The sequence below is a fragment of the Corvus kubaryi genome, unplaced genomic scaffold, assembly GCF_017639235.1.
Source record: "Corvus kubaryi isolate FWS band 111438036 unplaced genomic scaffold, C.kubaryi_AGA036_p1.0 37398, whole genome shotgun sequence".
NCBI classification, from domain to species: domain Eukaryota; kingdom Metazoa; phylum Chordata; class Aves; order Passeriformes; family Corvidae; genus Corvus; species Corvus kubaryi.
In genome coordinates, this window is record NW_024581137.1 from 28,652,551 (window position 1) to 28,668,580 (window position 16,030).

General features: G+C 37.1%; 1 protein-coding gene across 13 annotated transcripts in view; it reads right to left on the bottom strand.

Moving 5' to 3' along the window:
* The window catches only part of HDAC9 (histone deacetylase 9), a 463,926-nt gene that overhangs the window by 122,713 nt on the left and 325,183 nt on the right, over positions 1-16,030 (bottom strand). For all 13 annotated transcript variants that reach the window (XM_042044237.1, XM_042044228.1, XM_042044236.1 and 10 more), the window contains 2 exons: positions 12,550-12,670; positions 7,087-7,136 (listed from right to left, as the gene is read on the bottom strand). In XM_042044237.1, coding sequence (XP_041900171.1) covers positions 7,087-7,136; positions 12,550-12,670 — 171 coding nt within the window. The remainder of the gene's footprint in view (positions 1-7,086; positions 7,137-12,549; positions 12,671-16,030) is intronic.

Sequence of the window (16,030 nt, forward strand, 5' to 3'; positions counted from 1 at the left end):
TATTCAGATAAACAACGCATGAACATTTGCTCTTCAGAGTGCTCTTCTGTCCATCCTGGAGTTAAATTCGGTCGATAAGCACATGATACATTTTTAAAGTGCAAATGTGAATTCTTCTTTAATTACAGAGTTACCATCAAATCTGTGTGTGTGTGTGTGTGTGTGATTAAGTCTGGGCAGAGTGAATAGTAGTAGTAGATTGGATATGGTACTCTTCCACTATTTATGTTTAACATACCTGTGAGTATTTATATATATATGTATATGTATATATGTATGTGTGTATATATATATATATATAAAATGTTTCCTATTCTGGCAAATAAGAAGGCTTCTTTGCATAATGTTTGTCTTTGGCAACACAATAGTTTTTAGGAAATGCAGAAAATTAGGTAAGACCTTTAAAGATTTGACTTTACAGTAGTTCATTAACTTCCTGTTATAATTTTCATTAACTTCCCAATAATTTTCTGTGATCCGTGCACTGTATCTTTGTTTAAAAATTTAATCTGGTTGAGTAGCAAGGAAAAAATGTCCTTTGTTAAAAGGGGAAAAAAATTGTGTGAGGCACCAAATTGTGTATTTGGCAAGTTGTCAGATTGCCATGCCTGAGCTTTCTGTCCTTGCCTGCTGCAAGTAAAAGCATTCTGGGACTATTGTAGAACATTGTATTGTGCCTGCAGCAATACCAAAGAACTGTGTCTCTCAGCTGAACAGTTTCACCTCTCACCGAAACATCAAGCTCTGTGGTAGATGGCACAGGGCCACCTCAGTGCCACGAAATGCCAAGAATGGGACAAAATATCTGCCCTGTCATGTGAAGAAATGTTTTCCTTTTTTTGTGGCCATGGTGTTGATATGCTAAATGTGGCATTCCCCCCCTGCCCAGAGATGAGACCACTTGCACTTTACAGAACCAGAGATGAAGTCTGTGTACCTCAGTAAAGGAAGGCTGGCTGTTTTCTGCTGTGGTCATCAAGATTCACCTTATCACACTTGTTTTTTTTTCTAAAATCAATGTGCCTAAAATTTGAAACTTAGTTGTTTCAAGTCTCTGTCAATAAAGGAAATCAAGCACCTCCAGTCAGTTCTTCTGATCTTAGGTAGTACCACTCCTGTTCTAGTGATGCCTGTGGCTTTCTAATGCCAGTACATAAAGCTGGACAAGGGAGTCTTCAGAGAGCTGTTGTTCTGCACTGAAAGTTAATTAAATGTGCAGATTTTATCTTAATTCACTATTTTTTCTTTAGACAAACCTCTGACTCTGGCTCTGGTTCCATCCCCAGTGGCCTTAAATTGCCTTGGGGTGGTACCAGGGTGGCCTTATTGATCACACATTTTGTAGACATCTGCAGAAAATATCACAGTCAACACCATGCAACTGTGAGTCCTAAATAGTCTGCAAGATATGTCAATTAAAGTATAATCTGCTTGTTGTTTTGAATAAATCTTGGTATTTCTTAAGGAATGGTGTAGCTGACAGGCTTAGGGGGTAAGTCCTTCATTCCTAGAAGCCTTCTGCAGTGTGTTCCAAAATGTAACTGGCAAATTTCAATAGGTTAATGAGTCAGGTAAGTAATTTAAAGTATTAGGTGAATATATTAGCACCATGGTATATTAATGATTTCACAGTGGAAGACTTAATATTGAGTAAATGAGCTTCTAGGAATTACAGATTGCTTTCCCAAACCTGGGAAACAGACATACTTTTTGTTGAGAAGAGTATATCTATTTTTGGTACAGCCTGGAATATAGAGGGAAGACACAAGTTAATTCTAATGTCTGTGTGGAGGTGGTGGTTCATTTGAGTGCCCAGACTGTAGGCAGTCTAATTTCTCTACAGACACATTTGTGTGCAGATATAAGGAAAGACACCTAAGCAGCCTGGAACCTAAACTTGCTACAAGAAGGCAATGCTACTGCCAGTATTTTCGTGATTTTTACACTGTTATACCATGGTAATGGAACCAGGTTGGTACCATTAGCTCTTATAAGAGGAATGAAGAGTCATAATGTGTAAAGGCTGAAAATTCTTCCTGGGCACAGACTGAGAAGATCAAGGGAAGAATGAGAAGCAGGAAAAACCAATTTGCTTCCTGGATGACTTACTAAACCTGTGTACTAGTAAAATCTTGCCTTTCTTATTGCTTTTCTTCCTGTGTGGTCAGGACAGAAAGTAGCACCATCAGCTGCCACAGCAAGGAATGGCAGGAAGAAATTTAAGATTCAGAGAATATGAATGTTTTTTAAGTTTTGTAAATATGTTGAGAGATTTTATAGCTATAAATTTCTTCTCTTGGTAATTAAAGGCCAAATTGTTTTCTGATATGGAAGATCTAAGTTACACTTCAGTTTTTGAAAAAAGACCAGCTTATCCCAGCAGAAACATCATCTCTGTTTTACTGCTGTAACAGCAAATTTAGAGGAAATGCAATGGAGATTACATAATATGTACAAGCCACACTCACCCATTCAGATGGCTCAATATTTAGCCCAGGAGCCACTCTGTTCAGCTCACTAAACATTAATTCTTCTGAAGTGTGATTTCTTGCAGGGTGGCGTTCTCCCCCAGCTCCTCCTCTTGCAATTTAAAGGTCTGACTTTACGCATTACAGGTTTGGAGCAGTGTCTTTGGCGGGGAGGATGGGGGGAGAGCAGGGGGGATTGGATAACTGCCCAATTTCATATGATAAAAGTGAAATTCTCTTCTGTCTGCAGGACAATCCCCAGGGAACAACGTATGAAACCCAAACTTAAATAAAATCATATCCTGTTTGCAAACATCATATTCCCTTTGCTTCTCAGTAATCTGGACCCATAAACCCCAGCACAGCTTGAGAGCCCATTCCTCATCTAAACAAATGCCATAAGCCCCTTTATACTTTTACAACCATGTCAGAAAATAATATTGACTGCCAATAGTGATGTGATTGGAGTTGCCTCCTCTGAGCCATAAAAGAAGCAGTCTGTTATCAATTTCTCTAAATGCATCAAGGGAATTATGGGTCGGTTCAGTTCCAAGTTATAAATGACAATTCAAAAGCCGCAGAAGTGTTTGAAGCTGGGAGCCGATGATGACATTATCATAAAAGCCTGCTCTTCTTTGCTTTTGTGGGGTTTTTTGCCTATCAACTAGACAAAAAAATATGGCTGAGAAATGACTTCAAGATTTCTTCACACAGCAGCAGGTCAAACAGGCAAGAAAACAATCACTATTTTTAGTGACAGACTGAGACAAGGAGATGAAACTTACTCCCATTAAATGTAGATTTCTTCTTCTCTTATTGTCATTTTCACAGCACAACAGGAGAGGAATTGCAATAGATGGATACATTGATCAAATGATCAGTTATAGCTCTAGTGGCCGTTTACAGATGAAAAATTGTGGAGCAGTCTGACAAGCCACAGAACCAAAATGTAATTTGTGATTATTCTCCCCATTTGGCCACTTCACCTGTAATCTACCCACCTCTCCTGGAAAACTTTTCACATTCCAAACCTCTGACCAGCTGCAAGAAACCATCTCTTTTTATTAAAACTGCTGGCCATAGAGCTGCTAGTCTCTCTCCAACACAAAGAATTTCATCCCCCCGGTATTAGAATTCTTTAACAACAGTTGGTTCTGGAACAAGGTTAAGCTTGAAAAAAAAAAACAATAAAAAGCATTATTGCAGGAGGGAGATCCCATATTTCAGCGGATTTTATACTCCTGACCTTGGATAGTCCTCTGATAAAAAATCAACCATCATTTAAAGAAAACCTGTTATGTGCAAATTTAGGATGCTAGTTTAGACTTTTTTTTTTCCTCTCTTTGTGAGATCTGTTCAGTTTAGCTGTACAGTACAGGTGAAACAGATTTCTACTCCTAGATAAGAGACCTAATTATTACTTATATAGTTCCTTATAAAACTAAAAAGTTTATTGTTTGATTTCTTCTGAAAAACTAACATATACTAAGCCATATTCACCAATGACTCTAACATAATCGATCCCTAGCACTACTTAAAAGAAGATTCATATGGATGAAAAATTTACGAAATGAGTAAACAGTAGTTTTACATGCATTATTTTCACTGCTACAAAAGATTTAGTGCCATGATGGAAAAGGATCAGAAAATATTGGTTATGGACACAGACTGCCTCTTGTTTGCTTTTCAAAATTCTTGAAACAAACTTTCTTTTATTATAACTGTAAGTAATGTCCAAAGAAGAGGATCCCAGATGTTAACTGCAGTTTTAGAACAGAGATAACAAAATCAATAATAGAATAGAAGTCAGGGTTGCAGAGGTTAGTTGGACTTTTGTTTGTGAACAATAAAAGCCCATCAAGTGATCATGTCTTCAGTGTTTGGGAAGTCCTAGCTTCCATTCCTTGATCCAAGAGCAGTTTTCATTCTGTTCAGTGATTCTTTCACATCAAATTTATAAGCTGTTTGTGGAACAGGGCCTCAGAACTAGGACTTGGCAGTATTTATAATTATATATGCTAGGTAGATCATAGCCTTAGGTACATGGGCTTTATCCTACTTATGGATAAAGCCTTACTTGTCCGGTGCTCTTTCCAACAGTACCATGGTGTGAGGGTCCCCAACCAGAAATAATATTTGCTCTCTTTTGTGGTAGCAACACCCACTAAGACGTGGGGTCTCTGATATTAAATCCAGCCTGGGAGTGGAGAGAACTGAGCCTAGGTTTCCCATCCCCTGTATGAGTAGTCTAACCACTAATCTATTTAATAGTAGAGCTGCATAGTAACAGCCAGCAAGGTCCCCGTATGGTTAGAAGACAATAGGGTCAAAGAGCTCTGAAAGCCCTCCTTCCAAAGGCAGTCATAAAGTCTCCTGCAAGAATGGAATTTTTTTTCTTAACACTGTTTTATTATATTCTGTAGCAAACAAGTAATGATGCAAGCATGGAAGAAAAAATACACAACAAACAAAAAAAATTTAAATTCTTCCATCCCTCCCTAAAATCTTCACGTGAACTACTCTTCCTGCTTTACATTGATTACTGCTTTATACCTCTCAATTGAGAGTTACTAAGTAGCAATATTTTTTGTTTCTTTCCACCACTATTTCTGAAAATAACCTTAAGAATTGCTTTTCACGTAGTTTGAAGCAGCTCCCTTTCCCAAAGCTCGTCTTAACCAATCGACAGCTAAGTATCACTGAAAGAAAGCTCCTAATCTGATTATTTACCTTGAAAAAGGTCATAACCCATTCTTTAAAAGAGCCCCACAGCAAGCCTGACAGTAATAACATATAGAAAGGCAAACCAACTAGAAAATAAATAAATAAAAGATCAATTTCTACAACATGTTCTTTAATCCAATTTCCATGAATTTAAATAAGAAATAAAGCACACAGACTGGGGGGAAAAAAAAGTGTAGATTAATTTAAATACTTAAAAAAATGAAGCTATACTGAGCAATTCTGACTTGTGTTAGCTTTAGAATGGAAAACATACTGTCACTAGTAGAAGGATTTCAAAGCACATATCTGGTCATGATTTCTTAATACCACAACGACCTGTTTCATAGAAAAATTGTGTCCTTTACTTTCAAAGACTGCCATGGTCTTGTTTGCTATCCAAAGCCCTCAAATAGATTTTTTCGAGCAATTTTACATAATCTTCTTTTTACTCAGAAGCCTGAACATCCTTTCTGAAGTTCATTAAATTTTTGTTCAATTTTCTCTGCATCACCAGTGTGAAAAATTACCTTTTTCATACACCAGTGTGTGCATATATGTGTGCATGTGTGCACACAGTAGTTTACAGAGGTGCACATGCACACACATGTCTACATATCAATGCGTAATGTTGGCTGAACCACATACAGAAATGATGCTCAAGTTTCCAGATTGGCAAGTTGCTAGTCACCAACTTCCAAATTTTAGGCAGAATCTTCAGCAAGCTAAGCCCACAGTGAAGGAGCTGGAATGATTACAACTTCCTGATTCCTTTTTTCTTAAGTCATAGTTCAGAAATCCACAAAAATCACAAATTACTGAAGGTTAAAATGCATTTTTTTTTTTTTTTTTTTTTTTTTTTTTTGTGTGTGTGTGTTAAAACCTTACAAAATGAGTATTTCTTCTGTCATATAAACATAGTAGTATGGTATGGAGTTTATGCTTTGTGAAGAATAAAAGTAAATAAATCTGTATAAGGGTGTACTGGAAGTTGACCTCCAGAGATTATGCCTTTATGTCTGCTCAGACTATTCAGAGAGATACTCAGAGAATTCACTGAGAAACAGTAAAAGGGAAGTAAAATATACATCAGCCATCCAGCCCACTGATACCTTGAATATTATCATTTCACTTTGACATTGATGACATCAGTAAATAATGGACCCAGTTGGACCAAAAGCATTAAATAACTTTTGTGTGAAAAATTCGTATATGTGAAAAATTATTTCTCCTTGGCATTATCTTCACTACAATTTAATAGGAGCGTGATACCAGTATCAGAAATTCTACATGGTTTTCAATAATTTAGCTTTATTCTTTTACCTAGTGTTGCAACATATTTCTTTCTGCAGATTTTTGTCTACTGTGTCCCAATACGAGCTTGTCTTTCAGGATGAATCCATTTCAATCCATTTCAAAACAGGACATAAAAATGCTCACATAATTTATTACTTTAACAGTACCCAAGTTATTGGCTAGCAGCTAGTGAGCCCTTTTCATGCTAAATATTAGCTTTGGCAACTTTTTTGTCCTTTCAGAGAAGTGTGGAGCCATATTTACTTTTCAGCAGTACACAAAACAACTTCTCCAAAGCTTATTATGCTGTAACAATTGTGCCCATGTTACTTTCCTCAAGGAAAGAGCTCATGTAAAGACCCAAAGTGGGATAACTGGAAATGGGCACATTTCCACAAAATTTGTTCCTAACTGTTCCATTTGCCTCTTGTAATGTGCTGTTTTCCCTGTCTGTGAAAACACAGTGCAATAACGGCTCATGTTTCATCTTTACATTTTTTATCAGCTTCTGAAGACTTTGAACTGATAGTGCTAGAGAATTAACCAATGAACACATATGTTGTGTGCTGTCCCTTTTGTGAAAAAGCAAACATCTACTTACCCCAAGTCCCCCACAAGGCAACAAGGAAAAGAGTTTTTGAGACACGTTTCCTATATATTAAAGAAAAAAAAGAAACAATAAGCATCATTCATCAAAAAGACATTTAAATACTGGAAAAGTATTTCCTTACTCTTTACAGTAATTCAGATTTCATTATTATTATCACTATGACAATGCCAGATACTAGTACAAAAAATAATCGTAATACCTAGAAATCAAATCAGCCATGGGACATTTAAAGTACTACTATGCAACAGTGACAAATTTGAAGACTGCTAAGCAGTTTCAAAGGAATATAACAATCAAAATTCCACAGAAAATCACTCTGAACTAGGGTGACTAATCATCCTGATATCTGTAGCTGATAAGCAGCTAGTCTAAGCTTCCTCTCAGCTTCTTCTCCAGCCCGAGGAGTGAGGCAGGCACCTCCACCCAGCCTAGATAACTGATGGGATAAATTATGCTTGAGAAGTACCTGTTTCTTTTCACTGACAACAGAGGGAACCACATTAAGTTTACATGAAACTGATAACTAATTTCTTAGCTTTTTCCCTTCAAAAGAGTTTCTCCTTTGAAAATTGCAGCCTTAGTCTCTCTTATCTATGTAAAAATGCTGTTTTCTTCATTTACATCAGTGATTGTATTAATAGTTTGAAAAGATAACTTGAAACATTATTTTTTTCAGTATTATTCAGTAAATATATGATACTAAAGGAAACAAAAACTTAATAGGCTTTAGAGTTTAATTTCTAGCTAATTCTACTCTATACATTAGCTAATATGGTAGGGTTTATCTAAATACTTACACTCACATTTTATTCATTCATATTTTCTTTTTTCTCTTTCTTTCTTTTTTTTTTTCTGGTACTACTAAACTCAGTGTTTATCTTGATAACGACAATATGAAAACCGGGTAAGGATCTCAGGATTTGATGCAGTTCCTATCCCTGTGTGTAATCTGATCCTAAGGCAGCTGTGGGAGAGAACATAAGCTTTTCCCCTGCCATATCACAGAGCTGGCTTTGTAACTTTGCCATCTGGAGGAAACATTAGATAGTGAATCACTTGAGTTACCTAGAGGAGTCACTCATTGTTATGGAAGGGGCGAATGCTGCAGTTACTCATGTTTAGCAGGTGCCAATGAAATGCACAAAGACAATTATAAGCCATCATCTTTGAAGTAGGAGACACCAGACTGCAGGGTCTGGGATGAAGAAAGTGCTTTACACTTTGAGTAAAATCCAAGATGCATTTTTACTCGACTAGAGGCCTTTGATCAGTTTGCACAGTGTGCGAGAGAAGCCAAACAAAACCTCCTGTGGAGCTACCAGGGGAAATGCAGGTGCAGCAGCTATGCAGAGTATTCTCATACTGTGAGTCCTGATGGCCCCAGACATGCAAGGAAATGTTGGCTGCAGGAGATTGTCAGAGTAGAGGTGCAAGTAGGAGTTTCCAGATTTCTTGCTGAGCAGATCCAGGGACCAATTTTTCACTTTTTACTATGGGGAGGATGAAAAAGTCTTGAGCAGATAACAAAAAAATTAGTGCTGCTAAAGTGCCAGGAGACATTAATGGAAATATAAGGTGTAATTTGAGATAAAAAAAGGCATTTATAGATTATTGAATGACCTTTTTTCTTAAATTCAGTGGCAGAGTTGGGACATAAGAGGGAACAGATGAATTCTCATTTATCTCTCTGCATCCTGGCACATTGTGACTGGTAAACACTATTAAAAACAATAAACACAAAGTAAAAACAGAAAAGCAGATGGTGAGGAAGACACTAAAATCAAATCAGAAGATAGTACGAAAACTGGGGAAAACAAGCACATAAGCCTTTTCAGTGTATCAAGAGGCTTGCAGGAATACTCGCTTCTTATTGCATGATGGTTTGAAAAATAGTAGTTTGCCAAACTCTGAAGAACAAGAAAAACATTGAGATTTCATGAAAAGAACAGTGGGGAAATGTTGGACTAAGAGAAATTGAGACCATCACTTAGCTAGCCTCACGAAAAAGGAAGGCTCACAATACTTTGCCATAAATGAAAATCAATAGCAAAAAGCTACTCTGAAAATGAATTGAAATGAGAATTTCCCACGATGTTTGAAGTTGATGTCCCAGAAGATATTGGGGTACTTCAAGTAAGGTAGAAGACAAATTCTAAATAATCAAATATTTTTGACTTAGCACTAGGGCAGAAGTAGTCACCAGCACTTTGGAGTTGGTACAACCATTTACTGATAGAGCTAGAAATGTTCCAAGATTTGTATTCTAGAATATCAAAGGCAGTAGAAGCTAGTTTGTCAAATTAGGTGCTGAGGCACCCATCACTGACTAAGGTCAGGCCCCTACAGAAGTCAAGGAAGCTGCTTGGGAGGTTGATGACTGGGGACCAAGAGTCTGATGAAATGAGGAAAAATTATGAACGAAAACTCACTTTCAAAAGAAAATAAAAAAAAAAAAACAAATTAAAAAGTGTATTCACTTTTTAACCTGATTATTCTCAGTATCATCCCTCAAGAGCAAAGCCATTTCAGCTAAGTGTTTATTTCTTCATTAATTTGAAATTGGAATTGCATGGATGCTTTCTGATGCATCTTTTAGTTGCACTCTAATTACTGACTCACTGTCGGATGTGTTGACAGTGTGTTTCGCACTTTTACAAACTTTTAATAGTAGGAAACTTGACTTAGAGTGACAGTTTCTTAATGACAGTTGGATTGAGAAAAAGGAAAAAATATTTGTAATAAATGTTTGCTGTTTGGCCCTTGAATTTATATGAGGAGATTTGTAAGGTTGGATGCTGGTACGTGAAGCCATAATGTGATGTGATACCTAGTCTGCAGATCAGTTTCCTTTGTGTCAAGACAATGGTAGTGCAACATAACAAGTTGCTTATCACGCAGTAAAATACATCAGTCCAAAACGTAACTGCACAATAGTGCAGAAGTTGAAGTGGTCATTTGGAATAGCTGCATTTGTAGACCCCGATGCAGGGAAAATAAAGCCAAGAGTTCAAGCAAGTTAATACTTGTAAACCATTAGGAATAGATGAATTTGTGTGTAAGTCTCATTGATTCCAGTAGTTTCCAGTCATGCTGTTCTGCAGTCTTCCAGAACAGCCTTTTTTTCTTGAACGGGGAAACTGAATTAAGCATTTATTGACAAGCAGCACATTACTAGCCCGAGGCATACTTAAATTTCATTTCTTCAGGTGTTTCTTTTCTTTTTGAGAGGTACAGAAGCTGCTTGTTAGCAAAAAAAAAAAAAAAAAAAGTGCTTCAGACAAAGCAGACGCACTCTTCAGAAGAGGAACAGGAAATACAAACACTATTCTGGAGCATAAGTGGAGGACAAATGGTGACTCTGCATTTTTCATTTTTGGATGGGTAGACAATTAAAGAAACAAAGTAGGTCCTACTTTTCATTAGGATGCAAAGCCATCATTCGATGGAACTATTTCTTTAGAAAAAATAATACAGTTGCACTGAAATAAATATTTTCTGAGAAAATGTGGTTATTGATGATATTTTTTGTGAGAAACATTTTCTTTAGATTTTTCTCCCTTGGGACATATAATTTGAATTTCTGTAGTATACAAAGGCATTAATTTTAGTGTCGGGAATGGTTAGGTTCAACCTCACTGAAATGGGGACAACAAAATCAGGAGCAGTCACACTATATTTTGGAAAAATGTAAGAGACAATTAAGTTCCTTTATCCAAGAGTCTGGAAGCCCAAATGATTAGAGCTTCCAGCCAGAAAACAGACACATGCAAAAGCATTTGGGAAGGGTGTTTTACTGACTTATGTCTTGGTAAAAGGCCATGTGAGATGCAAGAAGAAAATATCCTAGAAACAGAGAGAGAAAAGGGCATTGAGCCAAGGATACGCTCAGAATATATTCTAAGAGTGTGATCTTGATATAAACTTAGAGAATAAATGTTTTGGACTAAGCGTCTAATAAAAAAGGCAAAGAACGTGCAGTAAGGAACCGTGGGCCAAGAAATGGTTTTCTAAGATAGGATAAACAAAGCTTTCTGCGTTCTGTGTACATCAGCAGAAACACAGTTAGGTCATTCCCTCTTAACCTTGTATCTGCAATTGCACACTGCATCCCAGAGGCTGCTCAACCACTGAGATCCAAAATTGGAACGATATTTTATATCACTGTATGTTATATTAAATAACATGAAAATTAAAATGAAATTAATTTAACCCAAGAAAATTTAAATGAAATGCTTGACTGTTTCAAAAAGGAACAATTTTACAATGCTGCTGAAACAAATAAAAATGTTTCCAAATTTTAATTATGCAGGAATTTAGAACTCTTTCTTGGAAACACCTTTTTTTTAAAGGAGGATTTCTTTCTTAGAAATTCAAGCCCCTAAGAATCTATTGTACTGTAAATATTTTTCAGTTTTCATGTTGCCTTGGCTAAGAAAATGTATAAACCTATATAACATTATGATCTTAGGACTTCCTGAAGCAACAGTCTGCCTTACAGAAGAAACAGCATAAGTTTCCAAAGCAAAATAATTGCTATGTATTACTAGAATTGTGGCAGCAATTTCTTTTGATGGCTAGTGTTATTTTTTGTTTGGGTTGGATTTGATTACATTTAGGAAAAGCCCCACTTCTTAGAAGAAGAGTTATAAAAATAACTGAGAATTAGAGTGTTGCATCCAGTGTGCTGGGACAAAGGCAGGATTTCAGTCACAGATTATTTCCAAAATGTGCTAGTTTTTTGTGTGTTTCTGACAAGTAGGCTTGCTTCATGCAACACTACCTCATGCTAATGGCAGAGCTCAATTTAACCCTACTTTTGTATTATAAAAGGCATACACCAAGCATTGGCTGAGCATCAAGATATTTTACATGAAAAACCTGTCCATTTTCGACTATTCTGTATAACCATAGGTGCATTTAATACGTTAAAATATGTTTTTCCCCCTGTTATTCAGAAAGATATTATATCCTGTTATATACTGCATAATAAAAAGGCATTAAAATAAAGCTCACTTATTAGCAAAACTTAGGCATAGTATCTGCAGTCAGAGTGGCTGAAATGGTTGAAATAAAGCAAATGAGAACAGCAAACAAGCAATTCTGACAAGCAAGTGTATCTTAAATTCCTGGTTTCGAATCAAATACAAGGAGATAGAAAACCAACTGTGTTCAAAATTGCCACTGACCTCCAATGGAGAACAAGCTACAGTAAAAGGTTAACACTGATGACTTTTGAAGCAAATGAGGAGAAACTCGTATCGCTGCTTTCCAGCCGGTGTATTTGGCTAATCTATATTTGGCTTCCATTGTAACATTCTCCTTCCACATAGCAATGCATTTGGAAAAAGTGAATTTTTGTCACACTGCTTGCCAAGTGTTTTAAGCTGACACCAGCTATGACTAATGACAGTGCTGGAATGTGCTGTTCTCAGTAGAATAGAGGCCTGTACAGACCTAGGAGTTTCCTGGGGTCCAGCTTCTGTCTGTTCAGTGGGCTGGTGCCATACAGCAGTGAATGATGTTCAGAGTGAACCAGCTGTATTTCCTCCAGACTGGCTTTTCGACCTCGAATGCGCTGAAAGAAAACAGCAGAGGCCTACAATATTCCACTGACAATATTTAGGGAGGGGGAAAAAAAGTAAAGGTCCGAAATAACATTTAGTATGATTAATAATGGGTTGAAATTGCGTCATGCAGGAATGTGACACTGATTTGTTTATTAAAGTAATGCTATATGAAAAACAAATGCGTGTGTGCTTTATCACAAAGTGCTTCACTTAAGTCTTAGGAGAGTTATCTTAATACAGGGTTTCACATAAAAGAGAAAGAAAAGATTCTGCCTCTTTTCTACATAATATATTAAGAGATACAAACCAAAGGATGAAATATTTCTTAAGTAAGAAATCTGGCTAGAAAAAATCTAATTTAGAGAGCAAAAACTTATTCACACCTGTAAGCTGCAGATGTTTTTGGAATGAGGATTAATGTCTTTTGCATCATTACTAGTACTTGTGATTTATGCTGGTAGGAGGAACATGATCACAGTGAGGAGAGACAGGGAGAAAAAGAAAATTAAACTTTAAATGCTTTAATAACATATTTGTGTATGTTTTTAAATTTTTAATGTGTGATCAATATCCCAGGATCATTTTTGCTGTTACACATGCTGACTCACTTGCTTTCTTACATTTTTGTAAGTGAAGTTCGTCTCTTTAACTGTTTCTCCAGCCTGTATTTGCCCCAAAACCAGATGTAAAAAATCTGGGGCATCTTTCTACAAATCCATTGAAATGTAATCAGTTTAGGAAGGAAGAAAGATAGGAAAGGAAAGATAAAACTAACATTTTCTTATTCAGCATATCTGTTCCTTGTATGTATTTGGAGTTACATCTTGTCATAAAAATATTTATTTCTCTGCTTGTGCTGCACAGCCTTTGCAGATACAGCAACATGAATCAGATTTGTTCAGGACTGGGCGTAATAAGCAGCTCTGTCAACAAAGTTCTAGACCTGAGATCATCTTTCCGGTTGATATTGGATGAAGGGAAGAGAAAACAGCTTGATTTTAAGGTCTTGGACCCTATTTGCAGATCTGGTCCTTGTGAACACCAAAATCTCTCACAGCTTAGGCTGGATCTGTCTGACTCTCAAGGTCTACAGATACACAGGTACAGCAGTTATCTAAGTAGACTACCCTATTTTCAATTAGACTGATTTACCTGTTACAGAAATGCATTTAATTCTAGTTTTGTTGGAGGTTAAATTGTAATTCTTATTGTATCCAACACTTTGTCATACACATTGGAAAGCACCGACCTCTGCACTAGGAAAAGAGAGCAGTATTATGAATATTAAAGAGAATGTGCACGTCAGAAAAAAAGAAGATGCCTGGGGATAGGGGGTTCAGAAGAACTATGCACAATTTATATTGAGTTAAGCAGTGGGAATTTTTTCTGACTAATCAGGAAAAATATCCTAAGAGTTAGAGCTAGATGGCTGTGGAACAAGCTCCCCCTCAGGGAAATCGTGGAAGCCCTATTTCTTGCAGTGTTTAAAACTTGACTAGACACAGCAGTGGAAAGAACATTTTAGGGAATGATCCAAGAACTAAATGACTTAATAAACCCTTTTTCATCTCTAATTTCTTCAGGCCTCTCCCAGTCTCACATGAGAATTTGTAGCAGTGCACTCACATCCTTTTAACACACAGTTGCACAATCAAAATCAGCACATTATGTTACTTCATGGAGTCAGTAAACTCTGTAATGGTTCTTCTGGGTCAGATAAAATATTTTTCTTCACAAGTGAGGTGACTGGTAACATTTATTCCTTCATCCATTCTCATTAAGGTCTATGTTTCTAACAAGGTGCTTTAAAATGTATATACCCAATTCTCCATGGCAAAACTGGGAAGGGAGCCTGGGTTTTAGGACAGATAAAATAAATGTATAAGAAAAGTAAAGAGGAATTTTATGAAGGTCATACTGAAGAACCTTGAGCAAAATGCTCACTCTCTGGTCACATATTTTCTACAAGGTATACAAAAACTCTGGGACATGTTTAAGAGAGTTAATAGTCTGGCTTTTTTTGTGTTGTTGAATTGGATGCCGTAGCCCTTTAACTATAAAAAGACACACAGCTAGCCATTATTTTTACAATGGGGTACTCTGCAATATCTGATCTGGAAGAGGTGTCCCAAAGTGATTTGCCAGCAACATGCCTCCTACCCAATCTAACCAGTCAAATTCCCTAGGGTAGAAACAGGTTATGCAGAAACCAGTTGGGTGCAGAAATCAAGTAGCACTGAACAGGACACCCCACTCCAGGCATCTCCCCCCAGTAGGGTCCTTGGAGTGCAGCCATCAGCTGAGCTGGCAGAGCCCAGAGCTGCTCTTTCTCCGTGGCTTCTGCAGCTCTTACATCAGCAAGGACATTTACACTGTAGATGGCAGGAGGAAAGGGAAGGGTAAACAGTGCACATGTCTGTGCTGTTTCTGCATTCCCGTCTCCTCATTTAGTGTTCCTTTCATCCTTGCAGTATCTCTGCATATCAATCCCAACGATATAAGGCTCTGCACAGAGGAAAAAAGTGCATTAAAAATTACCTGTAATAATTTCTAAGAATAGTTCTCACACAATGGTGTCAGGATTTAGCAGATCTACACAAGCATATGTCTTAAGTCTGTTGCCAGAGTCTCTCATGTAACTTCAGTTATGCAAAGTGATCCCTTTTGGCTCTCACTAGGATGAGTTATCAGACAGCAGAACATATGCATTTGTATAACTTTACACATACACTTTTAGACACATCTTTTTTTTTATTTGGAAGTGTCTTTCATAATTTTCATTGACCATGGTAGTATTGAAAACATAAAATGTAACAGAAAATTGGCATAAAGCCAACAAAAACGGAGAAAGCATAGGAGAACAGGTGAACAGTATTTGTTTCATTCCAGAGAATTTGAATAATACATCCACCCATTGTAGTGGTTTGGTCCAAAATACTCATTACTGTTTATCTGCTGTGAGATAAGAATTAGGAGAAATGCAAAACAGGCACCAAACTTGAAAGAATATAAAGAAGTTTATTAACAGACCTAAAAGAAGAAAAAAAAAAATACCACCTTCAGAACTCTCCTCCTCCCCCCACCTTCCTCCCTTCTCCCACTGACGATGTGAAAAGACAACCCTTAAGATGTTCAGTCTGTTTACCACTTCCATAATAACCTTGTTCAGTCCATTTAGAAAGAGAAGTCTCTTCTTGCTCATGCTATGAAAACATTATCACAACGAGACAGCCGCCCACTTCCAAATATCGTTCAGTCCATTTAGGAAGAGGAGTCTCTCTGCCTGCGTGTGAGTCCTTTCCCCCGACTTGCAGCTTTTCCCGCAACTGCCTTCGAGGGTCCACTCTTGAAGTTTTTTGGGGTACAAT